Source organism: Lemur catta, chromosome X (assembly GCF_020740605.2).
Source record: "Lemur catta isolate mLemCat1 chromosome X, mLemCat1.pri, whole genome shotgun sequence".
Taxonomy (NCBI): domain Eukaryota; kingdom Metazoa; phylum Chordata; class Mammalia; order Primates; family Lemuridae; genus Lemur; species Lemur catta.
Window position 1 is genome coordinate 24,602,006 of NC_059155.1, and position 24,977 is coordinate 24,626,982.

The 24,977-nt window shown below is 38.0% G+C and overlaps 1 protein-coding gene across 1 annotated transcript in view; it reads right to left on the minus strand.

Moving 5' to 3' along the window:
* Positions 1 to 7,549: 7,549 nt before the first annotated feature.
* Positions 7,550 to 24,977, minus strand: part of TENM1 (teneurin transmembrane protein 1) — a 523,494-nt gene continuing 506,066 nt past the window's right edge. The window contains exons 28-32 of the mRNA XM_045538891.1: positions 19,941 to 20,237; positions 13,850 to 14,237; positions 11,781 to 13,001; positions 11,043 to 11,185; positions 7,550 to 8,899 (exon numbers count right to left, since the gene is read on the minus strand). Of these exons, the coding sequence (XP_045394847.1) occupies positions 8,141 to 8,899; positions 11,043 to 11,185; positions 11,781 to 13,001; positions 13,850 to 14,237; positions 19,941 to 20,237 (2,808 nt within the window). The 3' untranslated portion in view covers positions 7,550 to 8,140. The remainder of the gene's footprint in view (positions 8,900 to 11,042; positions 11,186 to 11,780; positions 13,002 to 13,849; positions 14,238 to 19,940; positions 20,238 to 24,977) is intronic.

Below are 24,977 nucleotides of genomic sequence, written 5' to 3' on the forward strand. Positions count from 1 at the left end.
ATAAACCCAATACAGCATTGATGAGGGCTTACTTATCTTATTGGACTAATTCCCTGGAAAAGGTAAGTGCTTTTCTGATTTTGCTGCTGTCAACGTTCCTAGTTGATGGGCCTACTCTCTATCTTCTTTGGCTGGCCTTTTATTCATCAAGTTTTTTTTTTTTTTTTTTTTTTTTTTACTTTTTCTTTCCCAACATGAGCATCCTTGCTATTTCCCAGTATGTAATTGCTTGCACCTTTACAGAAAGGCCATATCCTTGCCATATCTAAAATATTGCCATGGTTAACATATACCTGTAAGATGCTGAGTCAAGGTAGAAAAATGCACATATATATCGAAGCATGCACTATTCCAGAAAAAACAAGTGTCAGCAAGCCCACAAGGAACATGACAGCTTATCAAATATTTGTTCATTTTCCCTGAAATTTGTTCTTAAGAGATAAGGTCAGTGTAGGGAGACAAGCTCATGTAAAGGCAGGGAACCTTTGTGGTAGTGCACAGGTAGAATAAGTCTACAGAGAATGCCTCTGATTAAGTCCTCTGCTATAAATAAAGGGCTGGATTTAAGATATTCTTTGGGGTAGAATGGATAGAGAATTAAAAATGTGAGAAGCAGCTTTCAACTCTGTTAAGAATGTTTCAATAAAAGCTTATGTTTCATTTAATTCACTTTATTGAGCTCTGATTCCAAAGTCTACTACTAATAAAACCCAGATTCACCCTTGAGCATTTCAAGGTTATAGGATGCCTGGTCTTCCTGTTAGGGTGCTATGCATTCAACTTTGACACCTATGGTTGTCCTTGCAGTAAACGGGATACCATTATTTTTACAGTTTGCAGCTAGGGGTGAAGTTAAACTACCCAGTTTGGACACTTTCATAATTTGGGGTCATTGGCCAAACTTGTAGTAAAAGGCTGAATTCTTATCATTAGGTCATTTGGTCCTTAAATGAAGATATTCTTTTTAAGTAGAAGGATATAACGAGCCTGACCAACCATTTGGATAGAGCCCATCAACACAACATACATGGAATCAAGATATCTTGATTGCATGTGCACGCACACACAATCAAGATATCTTGATTGCATGTGCACGTGTGCACACACACACACATATACACACACACACACACACACACAGAAATGGAATTGTTCTCTCACAAGATGACAAAAGGCAATACCACACTCAGTATTGGATAGAGAGAGTAAAAGCAGGAATATATGAGACCTGAATTTTTTTTCAGCTTTGTCACCGATCATCCATGTGACCTTAGGTAAGTCAGTCTATTACTATTATTGCATTTGTCAAGTAGGAATAATTAAGTCTCACTAACCTTACGGGATTATTACAGCATAAGTATTATATAACTTTAAGGTAGTAATTTTACTATGTTGAAATAGCATTGATATTCGAAGATCTCTAAAAATGAGGGTGAACAGGGAAGGGATATGGAGAAATCTCTTATGTCCTTCTCTCAATGTAGTTCCTGCCCTCTTTTTTTTTTAATACTCTCAGGGTGGGGATGCATTTTTGAAAAAAATCCCCAGGTGATTGGTACTAGCATCCCCACTTCCGCTATTGATTTTTGCTGATGAGTTGTGTTGAGACAATCAAGGTTGTTTTCTGTTCCATGAATCTTTTCACTGTACCTGTATATATATATCAGTGAATAAAAAGCAGCAGAGCATTTTGAAGTGGTATAAATTCTAGGGTTCCAAGCAAGTTTCAGTAATGGGCTGTCTGGACTAGTATCAAATTGAATTTTTGAAGATCTGTTGGCCAGATTTCCGAGTGTCACTTGTAAATGTCTTCTTGTGAAAATTAAGTGCCAAATGGTGGTAACTATAATTGCCTAGGATGTAGGTCCTCAGAAGAGCTGGGTTTTTTTTTTTCAGTCTTTCATGATTGCCACCCCCCACCTCCCACTTCCTTGACACCCATTTTTTGGGCAGTGCATTTGGGTGCCCTGTTCTGTTAGCTCTCTCCCACTCCTCCCTTTTTTCTGGTGATTTTAAAATTTTCTTTCTATTGCTGAGAAAGACACCAAAAGGAAGCAAAACCTTTTAAAAAGTCAGATTAAAGACTTCAAGGCACAAAACCATAAGAATCCTAGAAGAAAACATAGGAAAAACTCTTCTAGACATAGGCTTAGTCAAAGAATTTATGACTAAGACCCCAAAGGCAAATACAGCAACAACAAAAATAAATAAATGGACCTTAATTAAATCAAAAAGCTTCTGCACAGCAAAGCAAATAATCAACAGAGTAAACAAGCAACCTACAGAATGGTAGAAAATATTCGCAAACTATACATCTGACAAAGGGCTAATATCCAGAATCTACAAAGAACTCAAATCAGCAAGAATAAAACCCATGAAAAAGTAGGCAAAAGATATAAAAAGATTTTTTTCAAAAGAAGATAGACAAATGGCCAACAAACATATGAAAAAATGTTCAACATCACTAATCATCAGGGAAATGCACATTAAAACCACAAAGATCTATCACCTTACCCCTGTCAGAATGGTCATTATTAAAAAGTCAAAAAACAACAGATGCTGATGTGGATGCAGAGAAAAAGGAACACTTATACACTGTTGTTGGGAATGCAAACTAGTACAACCTCTATGGAAAGCAGTCTGGAGATTCCTCAAAGAGCTAAAGGTAGAACTACCGTTGATCCAGCAATCCCACTACTGGGTATTTACCCAAAGTAAAAGAAATCATTTTATCAAAAAGACACCTGCACGTGAATGTTTATTGTAGCACAATTCACAACTGCAAACATGTGGAATCAACCCAAGTGCCCATCAATTCATAAGTGGATAAAGAAAATGTCATATGCACACACCATGGAGTACTACTCAGCCGCAAGAAGGAATGAAACACTGTCTTTTACAGCAACTTGGATGGAACTGGAGACTGTTATCCTAACTAAAGTATTTGAGGAATGAAAAAACAAATACCACATGTTCTCAATAGTAAGTGAGAGCTAAAGGATGGGTATATGTGGGCACAAAGAAACATAAAGGACATTGGAAACTAGGAATGGAGAGGTTGGGAGGCGGGTGAGGTTTAGATAAACACTTATCAAGTACAATGAACACTATCCTGGTAACAGGCACACAGAAAGCCCATACTTCAGAATTATACAGTGTATCTATGTAACAAAAACATTTGTACCCCCTTAATATTTTGAAATTAAAAAAGTCATAGTCTAGAGGCATTTAAAGTTGCAGCAGCTATGCTTCCTTGTTTATTAGATGGTCATTTGTGTCAGAGGTCCTATTTGTATGAAAAATAAAAATGAAAAGAGATGTCCACTTAGGATTAGTGACTTTTTGATTTCTGCACCTACCTTTTTAAGATGATGTGATTTTATTGTTCTCTGTTAGGGAGTCACTTTTCCTATCTCGGGTGACCAGACTGACTTGAGAATGCAGTTTGGCGCATGAATAAAATGGGACACGGTGTTCATTTGCAATTTTATTTTTTAAAAATGAAATATTCAAAGTACTTTTCTTTCAAATATCGACACATAATGTTTAACTTTAAATATTTACAGCATGTTGTTGTGATGCTCTTGTAGAAAAATGCATGCTTCTGGCCTGAAAGCCAGAGCAAAATGCAAAAGACCATTTAACTGCAGCCAGAGAACATGAACCTGTACAGTATCCAGTCACTTTTCAGCACAGGAGTGAGAGCAGGAATACAAAATTGGAACCTATTATTTCTTAGCAACATGGCTCAGGCCATTATAACACAATTTTCAGTATGATTAGAACCTCTAACTGTTGTTATATAGAAACTGAACATCTTGGCATACACTGTAAACATCTTTACTTTTCATGAGAAAGTAAGCAGCTAAAAAGAATATTTTTCTGACATAAAGGCTATACTTCTCTTTTTTGCCTTCTGTCTTACTGATGCTTTTGCCAGAAGAATAGTAAAGATTGAGACATTGTCATGATTTATACAAGTAAAATATTTTTCAAGGACACAATCTGATATACTAACATTTATTTAAGAGGTTAAAGTCCACCACTAAATCTAAGGAAAGATTTTTAACTGCCAAACACATTTCCTTTGACAAATAATGTAAGATGACAACTGCCAAGACAAAATCCACAGCAAGTTTAACTCTAAGTATTTTCAGTTACTGTTCAGGAAGTAATTTCTTCTTATACACAGTAGTATATTTTGTCCTTAACAGCTTTCACATGAAGGACACACTGAAGTAATAGTCACTATTTTGTGGTTTAATTCTTTTTTGTTGTTTATTTTCTGTGTGTTTTTTGTTTTCCTTTGCTTTTTTTGTTTTTTTCTTTCTTTTTTCTTTTTTTTTTTTTTTGTTTTTGTTTTCTTTGCACAATAAAGAACCTTTACAGAAGGCTGTGGAAAAGCTGAAGTACTAGTCAGGTCAGCTATGTGTATTTGAGTTCCTTCAAGAAAACAAGAATGGTACATCCAATCTGTAGCCTTATGTCTTTCCACAAGCTATAATACACTCCCATCTCTCCCAATTTTTCTTTCAATACTTGGTTCAATACTTTTGCTTCCATTACCACTGAACTCCACTACAATTGCCCTTACATGAACACATCTTTATAAATGCAAAAACTTTGCCCTGACTCTCAGGTGATATTACAGTGGGGCCTGGTCTAGTTAAAAATATATTTAAAAAAAAAAGAAAGAAAAAATGGAAAAGAGTAGCAATAACATGATGGAATGCTTGAAATTGTGTCAAGAGTGATGAAAAAGTCTTATGAAAGTTGTAACTCAATTTTATACCTCTCTATGTAGGTAGCATATGAATGCCAAATAATACATTGTCAAATTTCCATACATTTGGTTATGTCATATATATCATATTATATATATGTAGTCTCTATATTATAGATCTTCTAGATAAATCAACAGCAAAGGACACGCTTATTTTATACATTTTTTGGGTTAAAAATAAAACATACTTATTTATATGGTGTTTGGTTGAAAGTTAGTATGAATTGAGCTTTAGTTCCCTTTCCTTCAGAGTCATGCTTCTAATCAATAACGATTAGGATGACAACTAAAAATAAACATATTTAAATGTCTGTTAAACTTTGAACTTTTCAGTTCCTTTGTATCTCTAGACTATAGTGCAAGAGTCAAAACAAAACAGAAAAACACAAACAAAATGGGATTAACTAGGAAAAAGAAACAACCATGGAGTATTCCCTGACTCCAGCCTAGAATGTTCTTCGTAGGAGAGTCCAATTACTGTGCTCTCACTTTAACTTACTTGTATGGTGTGTGACTGTGCAGTGTCAGCCACCTGTATGGCTGGGTATGAGAAATTCATATATTTCTCTGAAAACGTTTTTACTTTCATCAGGAAATGTACATGAATTGTTCTTTCATTAATTTAAACTTCAGAACTACAAGTCAATGAAGGCATTCTTTCTATCCAGTTGAATAGGAAGCAATGTACTCAATATCTCCATGTTCTTATTAAGAAATGTCAAAATGTTTCTCTTAGATATACTACTCATTAGTGCTAACCTTTTGGTTTTTTTTCTTTCCTCCCCAAAACTTTAGGAGTTGTAAAAAGAACAGTAATAGTTCAAGGCAGTATTAAAACCACAGCTGTAAGTGATAAAAAGTGCATTTCCTGAATATAATACAAATATAACTTCAAGAAACTAAAGGCACAAACTAACTAAATATGTATTACAAACTAGAAATGCACAGTTCAAGGTAATTACTATTAAGTAAAAGCTTCAAATATTTGTTTCTAATGGATATTTAAAGCAATTTGAAAATGTTACATCATCAGTGGATTGCAAAAAAGTATAATTGCTTAAAATATAAGCAAAATAGACTCTAATATTGACATCTTGGATTAGTGGTAAAATACATCATCACATTTATGAATGCACTCTCTATATACAGTTCACAAATTATTTCTCCATTAATTTAAAAGAACACCAGAGGTTCTAGGAACTTAAGGTCCATTTTTAGGTTGGTGTGGAGGTATTCAAATTTTCAACAAGTTTGTTAGTAATTTTAGAATCCCATCCTGAATAAATACCATACCATTAACACAGGCCTGATTCAGGAAAACCCCAATAATATGATTTTAGTCTGGATTAGCAATATCTTGAGCTGGTGTGTTTCCAATTACAAAGAGAGATTAATTCTTCGTGAATTCTCTCTTCCTTTCTTCCCCGTCCCCCACCTATCTGTGCGTTTCTCTTTTTCTCTCTCTCCTCAGAATACATGTATAAGAATGTGGTAATCCAACCTGAAGGTTTTGAAAATGAAATGTTTGGCCCTTCCCCGCTGTCTGCCCGGGTCCTTTCCTTTCCCTCACTTTTCTTTGTGTAGTAGGAGGCAGACTCTTTAAAAACCTTAACACGAGCCTGGCTTCTGACTTTGCATATTTTCAAAGAAACTGTCATCACAAAGCAAGGCAATGACCCCACACTGCATTTAGGCAGTAGCTGGAAAGAATCCAAACTAACATTCCATCATAAATTCTCCTTCAGACATAGCATATGTTCAGACTTGGTGATGAAAGTGCAGAAGCTGGCACAGGGGAATTTGCTACAGGCCACATTGTGCTGTCATGTATTTTCATTTGTGATAACTTACAATTACACAGCATTTTACAAACTGTCTCTTTGTCAGTGAGCACAAATCTTCCAGCTCACCAAGGGGCTTCTTAGGAGGCCTAGAGATTGAGAAACTGCTGCTGATATTAACACTAATCCTGACCTTTCTCCAATTTTTAAATGATCACAGAACAAATAAACTGTTCTGAAAAATAGTTACTTTCCTAGGCAGGAAAGATGATTAAATAAAAATAAATGGGTAAAGGTGGATAACTAAAATAACTAACCATAAAAAGTGTGTTAGTAAAAACTAGTCTGCCTCTCTATAATTAACTGAAATGTTTTAAGTTGGAAAGAATTTACCTGATTCAAGTTCCTGAAAATGGCTAGGAGATGTTCAATACAGAATTGTACATTTGAAAGATAAATATAAGTGGGCTGAAACAATGTGGCAGCAACTGCTGTGATGTTTGGTCTGGTCTTCCCTTTGGTACTTTCATTTTAGTACTAGATCTATTTTTTTAAGGGTTTGGATCTTATGAATTTCTGCAGTAGTAGTTAATGTATTTATTGGTATCTCAGGTATGTATACCTGCTAAAGCCTCTTTTTTTTTTGTACCAGAATCATACTTTTTAGTAAATTACCTTTCATGTGCACAAAACCATTGGATTAGTGTATAAATACTGAATCACCAATGTGAAACTATGACCAAAACACACCCTATATATAAATGAGAAATTCCTACCCAGGTTAATAAAAGCTATGTTTACATGACGCCAATACAGCTGGACAATTTGGTAAAAAAATTTAGCCAAAACAGGTTGTATGAGAGATGTCACATCGGCCAGCTGCTTTGGTATCACGTACACACCAAGCAAATTGTGGCTATTCAGTCTGGTTCCCACACCCATGGGGAAGCATGGTAGACAGAACCCAGCCACCACACGCCAAAACACAGCACAACAACATGGCATTTACTTTAACAAGCAAGGATTAATAATCAGAGAGGAAGGGCAAATGGGTCCTGACTCTAGGAGATGGTGGCTGAAGACATTTTACACTTCTTTTTAAGTTTCCTATAACAGATCCGGAAAATGTGAAAGAGCTGGCAGTCTTTCGTAATGCACGGTTCAGACACTATTGCACCACCTTTTCAAATAGCCTGCAAGTTCTGCCAACAGTTAAGTATGAAACTTCATGTCACAATAGAGATAGAGAACCTTGTGTTCTTTCTGGATATTGAAGCATATGCATGGCTCGACAAATTTAAAGTGGTGCTTTCAGAAAACTGTTTTCAGCTGTTTAAGTTCTACTTGTGTTATTTTGAATACTGCCACACAAGAACTAAAAATCTCTGTCATTTCTTAAAGAGTTTAAACAAACAATATTAAAATACCATCTTCCGTCACATTGAAAGGCAGTTGGATATGTTTTTCCTCCATATTTACATATACAGAGTTCTGATCTAGAAAACCAATACAATAAACCATTTTATGTTTTAAAAACAGGCAGTCTTTGGTGACGCAAAGGCAGAGATTTTTTTTGTTACCTCCTGCCTATTTCGCTCTGTCTCATAAAGTGAATATTGTTGGCACTGTCAGAAAGTTCTAAATACTGCTCCACAGACAAAACAAAATACCCATCATAACCTTGTACCCTCCCAGTGCTCAAAAGCTGCTGCTTTTCCCCCTCCGTCCATGCCCGAATCCCCTCTTCCCCTTCTTGCAGCCTTCTTTGTTCCTTAGTCCAGGCCTGGGCCACAGCGCGTTGTCTGGCGATCTCCAACACATGATTCTTTTCTTCTTCGACAGTTGTCCCATACCGGATGTTGAAGCACAGGGCCCCGTGCTGGAGCTGAATATCTGCAAACCGTCTAGTCCTTCCATTCAACACAGAAGTCATCTGGGACACTGTGACATTGACACCATTCTCCAGAATCCGCCTCCCCCCAGTGTTACCGATGAGCACCAGGTCTTCCTCCAGAGACCCAAGCTTAATGAAATAGTGAGTGTCCCTCCCCTCTATGGTAAAATGTAGGTTTTCCAGGTAATGAGCATTATTAAGAATGGCAGCAAGCCGCCTGCTATCTTCATTGGCTACTCCTATAATATCAGCCGTTACTATGCCATCCTTGATGGCAAATTTTATACCTTTTCCAAAGACAGAAGGGACAGCAGCAAACCTTGGTTGCTTCCCTCCTTCAAGGCACCGTCCATCATTATATCGGGGAGTCATAGGAAGTTGGTCCAAGGAAATGAAATTCCTAAGCTGTTTCTGGAGCTCACACTGAATGCCCAGGATAGTCTAAGAAAGAAGAAAAGGCACAGTGCAAATGCAACACAGTGTTAGACACCTGTCATATGCTTGGTGGTTGTGGAAAGGACAGGCTTGCAAAGTTGCTTTCTTCTCTCTTTAATTTGTCGGTGAGTGATTTAAAAACAAGCCAAATTTGGAATCTTTTCTTGAGGGGTCTTGAAAGACTAATAGGTGACTGACTACCTAGCATTTGTCTTTTTTATATGGTGCATGTGATATTTTGATACAGGCATACAGTGTGTAATAATCAAATCTGGGTAATTAGGGTATGTATCACCTCAAGCATTTATCATTTCTTTGCCTAGCATTCTTTTTTTTTTTTCTTTGAGACAGAGTCTCATTCTGTTGCCCAGGCTAGAGTGCCGTGGCGTCAGCCTAGCTCACAGCAACCTCAGACTCCTGGGCTCAAGCAATCCTACTGCCTCAGCCTCCTGAGTAGCTGGGACTACAGGCATGCGCTACCATGCCCGGCTAATTTTTTTTCTATATATATATATTTTTAGTTGTCCAGCTAATTTCTTTCTATTTTTTTACTAGAGACAAGGTCTCGCTCTTGCTCAGGCTGGTCTCGAACTCCTGAGCTCAAACGATCCACCCGCCTCAGCCATCCAGAATGCTAGGATTACAGGCGTGAGCCACTGTGCCAGGCCTTGCCTAGCATTCTTATATCTTAGTGGAGTTAAGCATAAGGAAATATGTTCAAACGTGATATCACAGAATTTCAGAACTAGAAGGAACTTTAAATGGGTCCAGTGCCCTCCAAACACAGACATTTTATTTTAATCAATATCACTGACACCGACTAGATGTTATTACTGTACTCTACATACAGTAATAACATCTAGGGTCACACGTAAGGCATAAGCTTTCAACAGCTTATGACCTTATAAATAACTATGGCAAATCAGCAATAAGTTCATCAATCTTTTTTCATGGACTTAAGAATACCCTTTTTATTTTGGCAATTTTCAAACATATTAAGAAATAAAGAGAAAAGACTAATAAACCTCCAAATATCCATTTCAAAGCTTTAGCAATTTTCAATATTCTGCTAAACTTTTTTTGGTAGGACTTTAAACTACAAAAAGCATTTACATATCATATGTATTTACAAAAAGCGAAAAGCCTACAGTACCTATTTAGAATTTCCATTGCCTTATAATTTTTAGACTTAAATTTCAAGCCCTCTCACTCAAATTTTAGTTTTATTTAGTTAAAGCCATTTTTTTTGCAAACATAGATATTCCTATTTCTTTCAATTCAAATAAAAAGTTCCTTTTTGTTTTCATTTGTACCTCCTACTTCTGATGAAATCATCTGCTAAATCTCAAATGTTTCGGTGTTTCTATTTTTTTTTTTTTTTTTTTTGAGAAACGGTCCTGCTCTGTCACCACCCAGGCTAGAGTGCAGTGGCATCATCATAGCTCGCTGCAACCTGAAACTCCTGGGCTCAAGTGATCATCCTGCTTTAGCCTCCCAAGTAATTGGGACTACAGGCATGCGCCACCACACCTGGCTAACTTTTCTATTTTTTGTAGAGATGGTGTCTTGCTCTTGCTCAGGCTGGTCTCAAGAGATCCTCCTACCTTGGCCTCCCAAAGTGCTAGGATTATAGGCCTGAACCACCATGCCTGGTCTGGTGTTTCTATTTTTCCAGAGACTTTATCCCTGTGATATTTATTGTTTTTGCTTCACTGTGCCTGTATATATTTTTTCTTTATCAGAATAATTTTATTTTGGAATTCCCATGCTCTTAAGGTACCATGTTCTAAGTCATTCTTCATTGGAAATCTGATGTTTTTATATCTTTCAGCGAACAATTTTCTCTATATAGAATCCATAATTGCTCTTGGTAGCCTATTTCAAATTTTAAAAGTTCAGTTCCTCTTTCCTCTTGTTTATCTATTGCAGCAGTCATTAAGTAACCTTTTAGTCTTTTCTTTCCCAAATGCTCCAATTCTCTGGTCTTTTCCTCATCAATCTTTTATTCTACCTCCTCATTAATCACACACATTTTAGTGACTATTTAAAAAGATTAAAAAATAAGCAAATATATGTAACTACCATTTTATGGTATTGAATGCTGTTCTGTTTTTTTCAGCTAAATAGAGATGGGAAAACTTTTACTAACCTTTCCAGGATCCCACTCTTGGGTTTTTGTCTGAAGCTGTAGAAGCTCATAAGTTAATTCCAAATTTTCTAATTCTGGTTTGGGAAATCCAGGTAGTACATTGTGTAACTGGAAACCAAATAGCTCCAACCAACTTCCGATGTCTGTGAGACACAAAATTTAAAAGAAAAAAAAATTTGAAGTCCGTACTGTACAACCTTTGTTGAAAACTCAAATGATGTCCCTCCTGCCTTTAATATGTTTAGGCAATGGGAAGTTAAGGATAAACCACCCCTCCTTATGTGATATACCCTAAAATACATTATCCTCTCCCTACAAGGAAAACTTCTGACTTGTGGATAATCCCAGAGATAGGCTCAGTTTACTATATTGAAACTCTTAATGTGATAGTGGTACTAAGGCCACATGGACCATAATACTAGATTTATATGATACAACACAATTCTGAATTTTTCTTTGATGAAATTATTCATATAAGTTTTTGAGAGTGAAGCATAGAAACAGAGACAGCTTAAAAGGAAAGAAAAAATAGAGTGGGATCCAAAAGCATCGCCTTTTACATTAATGTGCACGTTTTGCTCACTCTAGAAAACTAAGGAAGACAGTGAATGCATGATAACTTGTGGGCTAACTGGCAGGAAGAGGAAGCATATTTACAAAGGCATTGAGGTTATGTGATAAAATAAACAGCACTGAGTTATCTCAAGTTTAGCTTGAAGTCTTACACCATTTAAATACCTGTGGTATACTTTGCAACATCTTGAATTTTGCCAACTGGGTAGTTATTTTCAAAGGAGTAGAGGTTGAATGGTTTAGGAAGGAGGTTCAGCTGTTTCCATATGTGATGATTAGGCGTTGTCCATCTGCCAGCGACAACATCATAATCCCTTTGCCCCAGGTGCACTAATTTAGTAAGGAAATCATAGAGGCCTCCATGAAAACCAATGATGACCTGAAAGTCAGGGTAATTGTCATGATAGATATCGCCATAAGGCGTGTACAATATCTCTTTTATGACCTGACCTCGGCTACTGAACACAGCTAGTGGTGTACCTGTATTATCACAGGCTACATAATATTCTTCACCACTGCTTAACTCCATGGCAATAAGGTGACCTTGGAGATCATAATACAGAGACGTAATCTCTGAGCTCGTGTGGTTGTACAAATGAGTAACTCTTATGGGGTTGGCAAGGTCTGCATAAAAGAACTGGAGGTGCTGCCCTAGGCTGGACTTACTGGCGACACGTCGCCCAAGCCCATCATAGTAATACTGCACAGTCCAGCCAGAAGCCCTATTATAGGCTTTCTGCAGCAGACCATTAGAATTATATTCAAATACGTCATTTCCCCTCTGCCTCAGAAAGCCATCTTCATCCATCTTATACTGAATTTCTCCTAGTCTGGTGATGCGGTCTCGGAGGTCATATCGGAGAGGAGTGAGACGAGCACTATTCCCATGGCTTAAGAGGTTGATGTTTCCATTAAGATCATAACTATAACGCCACTGGGTTTTGTCATTTACAGAAACGGTCTGAAGCTGTCCATCAGCGTCGTATTCATAATAGTACCTTGTTATATTGGCATCTACTCCTACCCTTATGTCACATATTACCATACGGCCCATATTATCATATTGAATAGTCATCCAGTAGGCAATTGCCTTTAGGATTTCATACTGGACTTCAATGACTTGTCCATTGGCATTGAAGATCTTGGTGTGCTTCATCACTGTAGTAGTTATGACCTGATTTAAATCGTAATTAATCACACTGAATTTTCCAAACTGCTCTGTTCTACCAGAGACATCAACATATCGGTACAGATCTATGGGCAAAGGGGTTTCATTGATCACAGCTTGCATGCTGGTGACACGGAAGTTGTTGTAGCTGTAGTCAAACCGTGCATTCACAAGACCTTCTTCGCTGAATCTGAAAATCTGGCGTCCAATAAGAGGTCCTGTAGGAACCAAAATGAAAATGAGAAAAAAGCTTAGGTGATTAATGTGGAACAGTCAGAAAGGTCTAGTGTTATTTTATTTAGTATTGATACTTTTACATTGAAAATAAAAAAATAGAGATTGACCTTTGATATCTAATGCCTGGGGATATCATCTCATAGAGATATATTCTCATAGTGGTAGTCACCAAATATGGAAAAAAATTAAAATACTGTTTAGTATTAGTTATAGAATAATTTAATTGTAGAAACTACATTAGTTTCTAAACCCGTCCAGTAGCCTGAGGTGATTAAACTGATTTATGAACATGCTTTCTTGCTATAATCACTGGCAAAAAATGCTTTCATTTCATTTAACTTTTGCTACAAAGTCACAGGGTCAGGTTCTGACAAAGTCCAGCATTAAAGCAACTGGATTTGGGCATTTTATAAACTCAAAGGATGAAATGTATTTGAAAGTCCTGACTTTTGAAGGTATTTTGTCATCAATTGAGGCTTATAGAGTTTACACAGGGCTTGAACTAGTTTCAGTGAGACTCATATCTTGCAGCTGCATCTTTGGGAAGATTTAGTGGTGAGTTGGAATGGGTATACAGTTACACCAGGCACTTAGATATCAACTTTCTTGAGATCTGAGAGAAAGAAAGAAAAATGCACTGTATGTTTTTAAGAAATCAGCCTTCATCAGACATGTTTTAAATTTCCAATGGCAGATAATTTGATAAGTAAAGTGAAAGTTTGTTGGATTGAATGTGTGTAGGTTCATGCTTCTATCTCAGACTGCAGTCAGTGAAAACTTCACAAGAAAATACCAATGTTGTACGCATTGCCACTCTTTCATGACAAACCTGTTTGCCTGTATCTGATTGTGCAGATGAATCCATCGTGCATCAGGTGTATCGTTTTAATCACTCCAGAAGACTCTTCATATGTTAATGTCACCTGGGTGGTATCATAGAGAATCTCAGACAGCCTTGCTTGCTTAGTGTATTTGTAAAGAACTCTGCGCCCTGTCCCCAGATACAGGGTCTGTAGCAGTCGGCCATCTCGACTGTAGTCTTGGATAAAAGAAGTGCTACTGTCTGGTGGGGTGTAGATGTTCCGGTAGTAGCCTACTGAAAGCATGGTTTGTAAGCTGTGGCGCACCATACTAGGCATGGTGACTGAGAGCAGACAATCCGATTGGTCATACTCAAAGATGTAACGCCGCTGGCTGTGTAAGAGAAGCATCACCGACTGAAACGAGATAAAGGCAGAATAGCATAATATGGACCACTAAAGTTGAGGAGATTAAAGAAAATACACATTTCTCCATTTGACACAAATTTATTGAGCACTTACTATGTGTCAGGCACAGTGGCACACCCTAGTGGATACAGTAGTGCGCAGTAATGGTATCTATCTGCAAACTCATAGTTTGATGGAGGAGAAAGACAAGTAACCAAGCAATTACAATGTAGTGTGAAATGTGTAATGCCACGAGAAGTAGAGAGAGCTTGCGGGAGACAGAGGAAGAGCATCTAATTCAGACTTAAGAGGCCAGAGAAGGCTTCTTAAAGAAAGTGACATCTGAGTTGAGACCTAAAGGATGAGCAGGGGTTGGCCAGGTGAAGCCAGGGAGGCTGGTGGGGTGGTGGTAAAGAGAAACAACTCTTGGCAGAGAGCACAGCATTGTGAGGGTCTGGATATGAGAGAACATGGCTTTTTCAGAGAATGAGGGGGATTTTGTGTGGCCAGAGATGGGTGTGTTGGAGGTAGGGGTTGGGGTGGTGAATGGCCAGAGATGAGGCCAGCTAGGTAGGCTGGGTCCAGATCATGTCAGACTTTCTAAGCCACGCTAAGGAGTTTGGACTCAAACTCACTGAGCATGTTGGCAATAGGGAGCCATTGAAGGGTTTTAAGCAAGTTAAGGGACAGGGTGCTTGCAGAGCTGGGAGAAACTATCAAGTTGGTATTTTAGAAAGGTTATTGTCACTTCAATGTAGAGATGGTAAATGGAGGGCAGAGCATGTCACATATTAACTTACAGTTACTAAAAAGTATTTATTGACTTCACACAGCAGATGTCTTCCTAAAAAGTTGCGTATAAAATATTATTACAGTATTATTTTACAATTTGTATTTTAACTTCGCTCTTCAATTCATGTTTTAATATTAGGAGAGCGTGCTGTTAAAAGTGAAGAATTCTCTGGTCATGCAACCTCTCTCCTCCAAACTGATCTGCATTTCAGAAACCGTTATTTGTTGAGGTAAAATGCCTAGCATGTAATAGGCGTTTCAAAAATATTGGTTGATCTTAATTCTAAATATAGACCTAAAGGAGCACTGTTTAGGGAGGATTCTAATTTACTGACATGTAAATCTCATCCTTTAATAAAAATAAAACAACATTCACCCCTGGAGATTCTGATATAGCTCCCTAGGGAAGCTTCACCCCTACCCTCTTGAGAATAACCTTATCAAGAAGAAAGATTTAGTTGAGCTTTATTTTCTGAAGTTTGTGCTATGAAACAAAAGGGATTTTTTTCATTTTCCACACACAAATTACATATTTATGAATGTGAACTACATATGTAATGTACATTAACTCTTCTAAATATTAAATTATATTATAGTATTGAATGTGCTCTTTGAAATTGCATATTCTTACTGCCCCTCTGAGAATTATTGATTTTGAATTTTGTGTCAGTTCCATGAAGTCAAAGTCAGTGGTTGTTTGCTCATTCATTCCTCCTTTCCTTTCCATCAACACTATCCCTGGAGAGCCAGAGGTGAGTGCAGAAATCTTGTCACCTCATCATCTGTGGACAATCTGCAGCTTGCCACAGCCTGCAGTTCTACCATGGCAACCTCTGAAAACCCTCCTGAACAAAAGGCAGGAGACTTGGAAATCCTGAGTGGGCCTGAGGACAGGAAGGGAGAACTGTTTCCTTTGACCAAGGCAGAACTCAATAGAACCAGCAAGGAATTTTCCTATGAATGGGGCAGCAGGTAGCAGGGGGCGGGGACAGAGAGGCTTTATACAGGATTTGGTGACAAATGCCTGTGCATTATCTCTGTGCTGAAAGTCACATTTCTCAGCTCCTTTCCATTCTCTTCTGTCAATTTGCCATGAGCAAACGACATCTGTCACCTTGTGATGCAGCCAGGGACAATCACCATATGGCCCCCACACATTATCTAGTACCAGCCTGCCTGGGCCATGCCTTTTCCAGTCGCTGTACCAGCGTTGCCAAGTATTTATAGCACACTGTTATTATATTCTCTCCCCCAAGTCTCATCCTCCAGCCTGCAGTAAACCACTGCCTGAACCTTGTTCCTAGGTGGTGCTGCTGCGGGGCTGTCTGAAAAACTCCTTGGTTTGTTTGAAAGCTTCCTGCCAATGGCAAGAATGTGGATGACGTGATTAGAAATCGTATGAGTGCAACTGTTGTGTTGCCAGAATATCATTTAGCTTTCATTTCGCTACTTTTTCACTTTGGGTGGGCATTATTATCAGTTTGTTCAAAAACAATGCTTATGAGTCCATCCAATGTCCATAGTGCTGCTACAGGATAAAAGGCCATTTCTTATTAGTCCAAATAATAGAGTGGGAGACTTTTATTGCTTTTATTTGATTGTGAGAGCCTAAAAGATATCATTGTAAAGAACAAAACAGAACAATCATGGCTGTATACTTATTCGGACAAGAATAGAAATGAGAGCAGAAATTCGAAAAGTTAAAGCATTTGAATGACCACCAGATGGCAGTGTGGGGCCATCTGGAAGCTCAAGCCAAAGACTGCATACTCTAAGCAGCCTTTGAAAACTTCAGCCCCAAAGAGGCAATTTCTGTAAATGTATGACTAAAGTATCTTATTAAATGATTATAAAATATATTTAAATGCATTTTAAAAATGAAGTTCGTAAGAATGATTTTAAGGAACTGAAAGATTTACATTTACTGGAATACAAAATTTTAGCTCCACAAGTCTTCAAAAAATAATTAACTCAGAGAAGTCTCATAAATCAAGACAGAGAATTAATGACCACACAGAGAAAATTTAAGAAACAATAATTGATTTTTTAAATAGAGAAGAGATCATTAAGCAACTGCAGTCATTACCAAAATAATTATTTTTCTTCTAATGGCTACAAACCATTATGCATGAAAATGATATGCATAACTTTCACTTACTCTAGAGGAAGTCAAACTATTTTTACAAAATTTCTGCATGTTAAGGTGAAAAATCTTCTGCTGCTTTTTAATATGTCATGGTATAGGTATGGCAAGCAAATTTATAGAGGTAATATCAGAAGTATTTTGGGGTGTAAAGAGAGAAATACATTTTAAAGCTTGAGAATTCTTAGTTTAAAATACACGGCAAGAAACAGCCTCTTTGTCCCTGCTCTGCCCCTGTCACAGTGAAAGAATGTGCCCTCAAAGGCCATGTTAAAGAGAGGACTGGAAAGAACACAAGGAGGTGCAGAACCTCATTAAGTCACTGAAAAAGTTACATGTAAATGGGATTTTTGTAAATTCAACCTTCTTTCCCTTTTTTTTCTAGAATGACAATTTCAAAGATTCTTTATTCCTTCTTCCCTCCCTCTCTCCCTCTGCTCTTTCCTGTTTTGATTTACCTTCACTAGCTAGCAGTTAAATTCTCTACTTGGGTGCTTTATATTATTTCATTTAATCATCGTATCTATTCATTGAATTAGTTATGATCACTGGTAATGATAATCTTAATAAAATCAATTGTATCATAAATGATTTTTGGAAAGTAAAGAACCATTCCATGATTGTGTGCTTTGTAGGTTCTCAGTTTTGCATAATAAGGTTGCTTAAATCAGTGGCTACCCTTTTTATTAGAGAACAAATTAAACACGAAATCAAGAAAGGGACAAAAGGCAACCAAAAGGCTTGAATGAGCTGGCTTGTCTCACTGGTCACGAAGTCACAGGGGCTTGTTTTGATACCCTACTCTGGGTCAGTTAGGTCTTATTTCTATCCACTGCAGACACAGTCTCACAGAGGTGTTTGTTTGTTTTTTCTTTTAAGAATTATTGCCAACTAAGTTTTTTTTTTGAAAATTTTTTTTTATTTTTAGAGATACTGGCTCTAAGCCAACTAAGTTTCTATAGCAAAGAGAACTCATGTGAAGTTCGTTTCATGTGATTTTTTGCTCAAGGAAATTCGATGAAATAATCACCTAACTCAGAAAAGACAAACAATAAAATCTCATTGGTGTCAGAGAAGAGGCTAAATAATTGCACGCAGGGCTGAAATCTAAGTCTTCAATAGGCTCTTTTGTTATTGTATAGACAGCCTGAAGGGAAAGTCTTATGACACCTAGATGCAATTGTCTATAGGCAATTAGCTCAGTTGGTCAGACTTTCGTGCTAATGAGGTTGGAGTTATGAGAACAAACACAGGTATGCTTTCTAAGAAGTGCTGGCTACTTAACTAGTCACATAGAGGACCTGTGGAAGGATCAGTGCAAACCTGTCCTCATTTCTGGAAAATGAACTCAGCTAACATTCTGTTAATAAGTGACATCTTTTTATTCATATGAAGGTCATCAATATCCACCTTAAGTAACAGTTTGCCTATGTACACACACCTCAAAATATTTGGCTTTAGATAATGTTGTAACAAGTTTGGCACTTTGTAGACACTAGTCACAGGATTTTGCCAATTGTTCTTGTTATTGAAATTCAAAAGAGGAAAGATCTGCTCTATAAGATTCAGATTTTCCCAGCGTAGAGGATAGATTATAGATGTGATAAATTTCTTCGGCAGGAAAGGGCATAGGCTGGATACAGCAAAGGACTCTCTCCTTTTACCTTGGCTCCCAAATGAACTCCGCTTTATCTCCTAAGCATTTCCAACTTGGTAAAGTCTCCAGCAACTGACTCTAGGAAGTAGTAAGATAGTTTTATAACGACCAGCACACTGATAACCACTGGTACACTATTTTTTTTAACTTTGTGGAGGGCGTATCAGAAAGGCTTGGCATTATTCAAGGCAAAGAGTGAAATTTGCTATGTGAGCTATAAGCTCCTATGACTTTTCTAAGAACTTCTAGGGGTTACCTTGCACTGATTACCCTTGAATCCTCAAGGGAAAGCATTTTTCAATTTTCCCAGAAATTAATTTAGGACTGATGAGTTCCTAAATTCATTGAATGGATAGATTTGGGAAACGAGGCACTATCTTAGGACATCTGACATTGAGATGGCAGATAGAGATCAATTACTCTTACTGTCCTCTGGTACTGATCTGGCCAGAAACCATTTCGCTGTGTAGGGGCTGAAGTTTGACAAATGGTTCCTGTGGTGGGATTAAAATCCTTTTCTATTTTTACCAGACAGAGGCCACAAGCTCCCATTATGGATGCTACTAAAGAATCACTGCACACAAAAGACTATTGCATTACCAGTGAAGCCCCACTGCCACCATTGCCTCAGGCTGCTGACTTTTGAAAATTAGTCCTCAAATGTATATAAGGAAAATTTCACTGACTATCCTAACAAAATTAGAATTCCTTATCCTGTGGGTAAGAGGCCCTTTACCAGAGCTGAGATACATTAACACATAATTTTCTGATTTTCTAGCTATTTTTCTCTCAGTATGAGCTTTCATAATAATAAAGGTACCTTTTCAAGAACATGAACAAATATGCTCAAATGAGGAGAAAGCCAAGTCATTATTCTGACTTCAGTTTGAAAGGGTACTTGGTAGAGTGTGGGATTGGGAAAATTTTTCAGAGGAAAAACAGCTTATGCTTATAGGTTCAACACCTTTTTTTTTGTTGTTGTTGTTGTTACTTCTACAGAGTAGAAGAGCCAGAACACAGAATTTTCTCCTGCAGGTCCTTACCAAGATGGGTAATTAGGACCACTTTCAGTATTCTTATTCAGAAACTTGAAACTAGTTTTGTTCCCCTATGTACTTACCTTTTCTAAGTAGGTATAGCTCCAAATTTTCCCATCAGCCCAAGTTCTTGATATTATTTTTCCGCTCTGGTCATATTCCATTTTTTCATTCCATATCCCTCTTTGAATAAATGTCACCAATCCTGAAGGTGAATATGTGATGTTCACTTCATTATATCTGCTTACGGGAGACCACAGAACGGGTCGCCCAGTTTGGTCATAAAGAATTCGAAGGGTGAATTTTCGATGGTCATCATAGATCTTTCCTGTGCGGGTTATATGATCAAAATCTATGGAGAGCAGGTTTCTGTTATGGGCCTACAAAAAAGAGATATGAAATACATTTTAAGCAATGCTTTGGTTCCCCTCATCTAGTGCATTCACAATCATGAAGCCTTTTCTGATTTTCTAACCCTGGGGTCTTTCTCACCTCTAAATCTTCACGGCTTAACATTCCTCAGATGCCACTTGTCTTTTCGTTTTTTTTCTTTTGAGACAGAGTCTCAGAGTCTCGCTCTGTTGCCCCAGCTAAAGGCTAGAGTGCAGTGGCGTCATCACAGCTCATTGCAATCTCGAATTCCTGGGCTCAAGGGACCCTCCTACTTCAGCCTCCCAAGCAGCTGGGACTACAGGCATGTGCCACCATGCCTGGCTGATTTTTGTATGTTTAGTAGAGACAGGGTCTTGCTCTTGCTCAGGCTGCTGTCAAACTCCTGAGCTCAAGGGATCCTCCCGCCTCAGCCTCCCAGAGTGCTAGGATTACAGGTGTGAGCCATCGCGCCCGGCCCATGGTCTTTATTCCCCCACCAGAGTGCATGCTCCCAGAGCGTCGAGACTATGACTTAATTCCTGGTACGGTACCTGGCATCCTCTAGACCTGCAATATGTGGTTGTTGATTGTTTTTTTTCCCCAGCTCAAGCCTTAAGTGCATTGCTACAGTTTTCAATAATTCTATGATCTTATTTTATGTGAGTCGAATGCCTACTAAGGGGTGGGGGTTCCTTCTTCCTTCTCACCAGTGACATGGCTAGAACATAAAATGGTGAATTATTTATGTGATTAGAAATCAGAAAAAAGGAATACAGTGAACCCCCAATAACTAAAACAGAGAGTCTCTTCTTTGGCTTCTTTGTTCACCTGGGCTTGGAGTTATATGACTTCACACCTATCACAGGTGAACTCAGGTTGCCCCCGGTGATGGAACCCCACTCAGCAATATTTTCATGGAGGCCTGCAGGTAAATGTGGTAGGTGTTGGTAGGTCTCCCAGCATTTGCAAGGGTGGCCCCAGTAACTGAGGTTAAAGCATGGAGTTAAATTTGGACTTCAAGTTTAGAAACAGTTCATAGTTTGGCTTGGGTCTGGTTGTAGGCTTCTTCTACCATATGCTAGCGTTCCCTCTGGGCACCTCAAAATCTTGCAGTTGTCTCAGAGCAAGCCTGATTGGAGCGACCTTGGACTGGATTCCATGAAAGACAGCACTCAATGGCGCCTGACTCTGATGAAATTCAGCTGGGTCCACACACGATAACTAAATAACTTAGTAAAAAAGTTTAAAACTCATGGCCGGGTGCGGTGGCTCATGCCTGTAATGGCAGCACTCTGGGAGGCCAAGTTGGGAGGATCACTGGAGCTCAGGAGTTGAAGACCAGCCTGAGCAAGAGCGAGACCCCGTCTCTACTAAAAATAGAAAAAATTAGCCGGGCATGGTGGCATATGCCTGTAGTCCCAGCTACTCTGGAGGCTGAGGCAAGAGGGTCGTTGAGCCCAGGAGTTTGAGGTTGCTGTGAGCTAGGCTGACACCACAGCACTCTAGCAGGGGCAACAGAGTGAGACTCTGTCTCAAAAATAAAAAAATAGCAAAAAGACTTTCACTGGGTTTTCCAAACAACCGAACAACTGACCTGATTTTTTTCGCACTTTTCGACTAGTAAGTAGTGTCAGTGTTTGGCAGACCCACCAGAAACTTCTGCTATAGCTAGCTGATTACAATACAGCCACCTAGAAAATGCATTACTCAACCAGTTCTTTTGTGTTCTAGAAAAATAGTTGCTGCTGTTGATTTTAGTTATTAAGGGGGTTCAGTCCCTGCTGGCCAGCACTGAAGAAGGCCTTTTGGAAGAAGGAAGCTTTGGAAGAGGGGTAGGTGGGAAGCTAAGGGAAGGGCTTTTAAAGTTTGTTTTATTTTATTTTGGTTTAGTTTAGTTTTAGTTTTAGTGGTTCTGTTTTGTTTCATTATAACTTTTTATTTTGAAATAATCTGACTCATAAGAAGTTGCAAAAATGGTAGAGTTGCCATGTACCCTTTACCCAGGTTTTAGGAACAGACTTTTGAGTTGAATGGAGAGATTCCAAGTGTATCTGGCAGGAACAAAGGCAAGAGTGAAAAGGGAGGGATTTTGAGAAGTGTAAATAGCAGTAAACTGGAGTCAGGAGACATTCAACTAGCTACTTGTCTGTGCACCAGTCATTTCTGTATCTGGGCCTTAGTTTTCTTATCTGTGAAATGAGAATGATGTTACCACTTTATACCACAAAGCTGTGCTAAGAATTAAATGAGAGTACATACACAGGTACTTGTAAACTGTGAAACATTAGTAATTGTTATTTTTACAATATAATGATTGCTTTTCTCATTTTATTTAGGCCTGTCAATAGGCCTATCTGTCAGATTCCAAGGTGATTATAGTTTAGTGGATTAGATTTATATCTGTAATAACTGTCAACATGATCCTGAAAAGAAAGTTAAATATCTGGTTAATGAGGTAAGGGAATAAAACCAACATTAGGGTTTGACTATGTTAATTAAAATCAGACCAATCTGATTCACTAGCTACTCAACTAAATTTTGTTAAGTTTTGACTTCTGTGGTCAAGGATCTCTTTAAATATCTGAAAGCTATGCACTATGTCCTCAGAGAAATGCACATAAGCTGCATATAAGCACATATATGAACATTTTTGATATAATCTCAGGGAGGGTGCGAACCCTCCCAAAACACAAACATGAAACCTCTAGGAGTCTAAGTTTAAAATCCTGGTTCAGAAAGAGTTTTTATCTTAGTGGCCTGGATGACTGCAAAACCAACATTCTTATATCAGACTCTGGTCTTCTCTTGCTCAGTAATCTTGTGTACTTTGCTTTTTAAAATAACATCCACTTCCTTATCCCCTGATTATAAAGTGATAACTTTTTCATTGCAGAAAAATTGGGAAATATAGAAATGTATAAAGAAAGTAATTACCTGTAGTCCCACCCTCCAATGAGAATCACTGTTAACACTTCCTTGCATTTCATTCTATTTATCTTTTTTTGCATTATCTCTGTCCATACATTTCAATTATGTAACTAGCATTGTACTTAAAGTTTTGTGTCCTACTTTTTCAGCTAATGCTTTATTTTCAGCATTCCTCATGTTTTAAAATATTCTTAAAATATGGCTTTTAATGATTGCGTAATATCTTACTACCTGATAAACATTTATTTATCTATTCTCTCATTTTTGGAAATTAGAGTTTTTGTTTCCCATTTTTCTTTCGTATTTTGTGTTTTGTTGAACACTTTTTAAAATAAATATTTCCTTAATACAGAACTCTATGAATGAAATTACTGAGAATAACATATTAAAAGACTCCTGATGCAACTTGAGAGATTATAGTGTACAAAGGCTGTACAAATTCATACTCCCATTAAATAGTAGTGGGAATGCCCATTTCATTCCATCCTTACTAGCATTGAGTATTATTATTGTTAGTAAACTTTTCCCACTATGCGAGTGGGAAAATGGCAGGCTACTGTAGCTTAAATTTGCATTTATTTGATTACTAGTAAGGTTGAACTCTTTTTAACATCTATTGGCCACATGTATGTCTTGTGTGAATTGTCTGCTCATGACATTTGCCCATTTTTCTCTTGGGGTGTGGCACTTTGTGTTTTAAACCTCTTTCAGTTTCAGTTTCTTCATCAGTCAGCTCTGGCTAATGATATTTGCCCTTAATTTTGAACTTCTGCAAAAAATGACCTATCAAATGTTCCTCGCCATCAATTCTATCCAGAAGACTAGTGATTAGATACTTAAATTATTTCGGGAGGGAAGTGTTGTGAGTCTCCAGTGTAGGTTTAATTCAGGGAATAAAGCCACAGATTGGGAATCATGACTCTTTAAACCATCTGTAGCCAATGTGCGCAGTGTTGTCTTGCATAAATATATGGTAACCTGCTGTTATCACCTAAAAGGTGATAGAGAAGCATATATTTCCTGTCTTTTGATATGCTGGGCTTGGAAGCCTATAGGAACCAGGTGTTCTTTCTTCAACTACCCTTCCTGTGGTTTTATAGCCACATATCTCCAACTGTAATACCTTTCATTTACAATAGCTGTAAAACATCCATGTACTTCCAGAGACGGTTGTAACTATTACAATTTATGTTATAATGATAGTTAAAGAGCCAAAGTAACAAGTGATTTCCAGTTCAACTAAATTTGTGGTTTTATTTGTCTGATAGATTAAGTTTACTACTCAAGAACACATTTCTTAATAAAGTCATTACAGCTACATAAGCAGGGATCACTGTTTAAAATCCACCACAAAGCAAGCAGAACAACTCTGCCTGATGTTTTTTCTCTGCCTGTGAAGACTTCTGAACTGTGCTTCTCTGTGTCTGGATAATATGCCCTGATATTCCTATGCTGCTGAAAAACTACTTTCAAAGTCAGGTTTGGCAATTAACGTAAAATTTGGCTAAGAGCTGAAAGGGCATGAAGGTATCAAAGATGCCACAAGTGCCCCCTTGAGTCTCCTGTGGAAACCACGTGCGAGAAGCCCAGGAGGGAGAATGCTTTTCCAGGTGAGCTCTCCCAACCTCTTTCTTGAGTACCTAATGTGCCCCCAGTCCCTACTGCAGGAATCAGAACTAGGTTAAATGCCAGTGACTGCCAGGGTCATGGGCAAGAATGGGAAAGCTCCACGTTCATACAAGTGCTTGCTTTCCTGAAAGACGATAGCTCTTGACCCACGTGTGGGTCGTCAATCCTTATTTCCACTCTTCCCCCAGTCT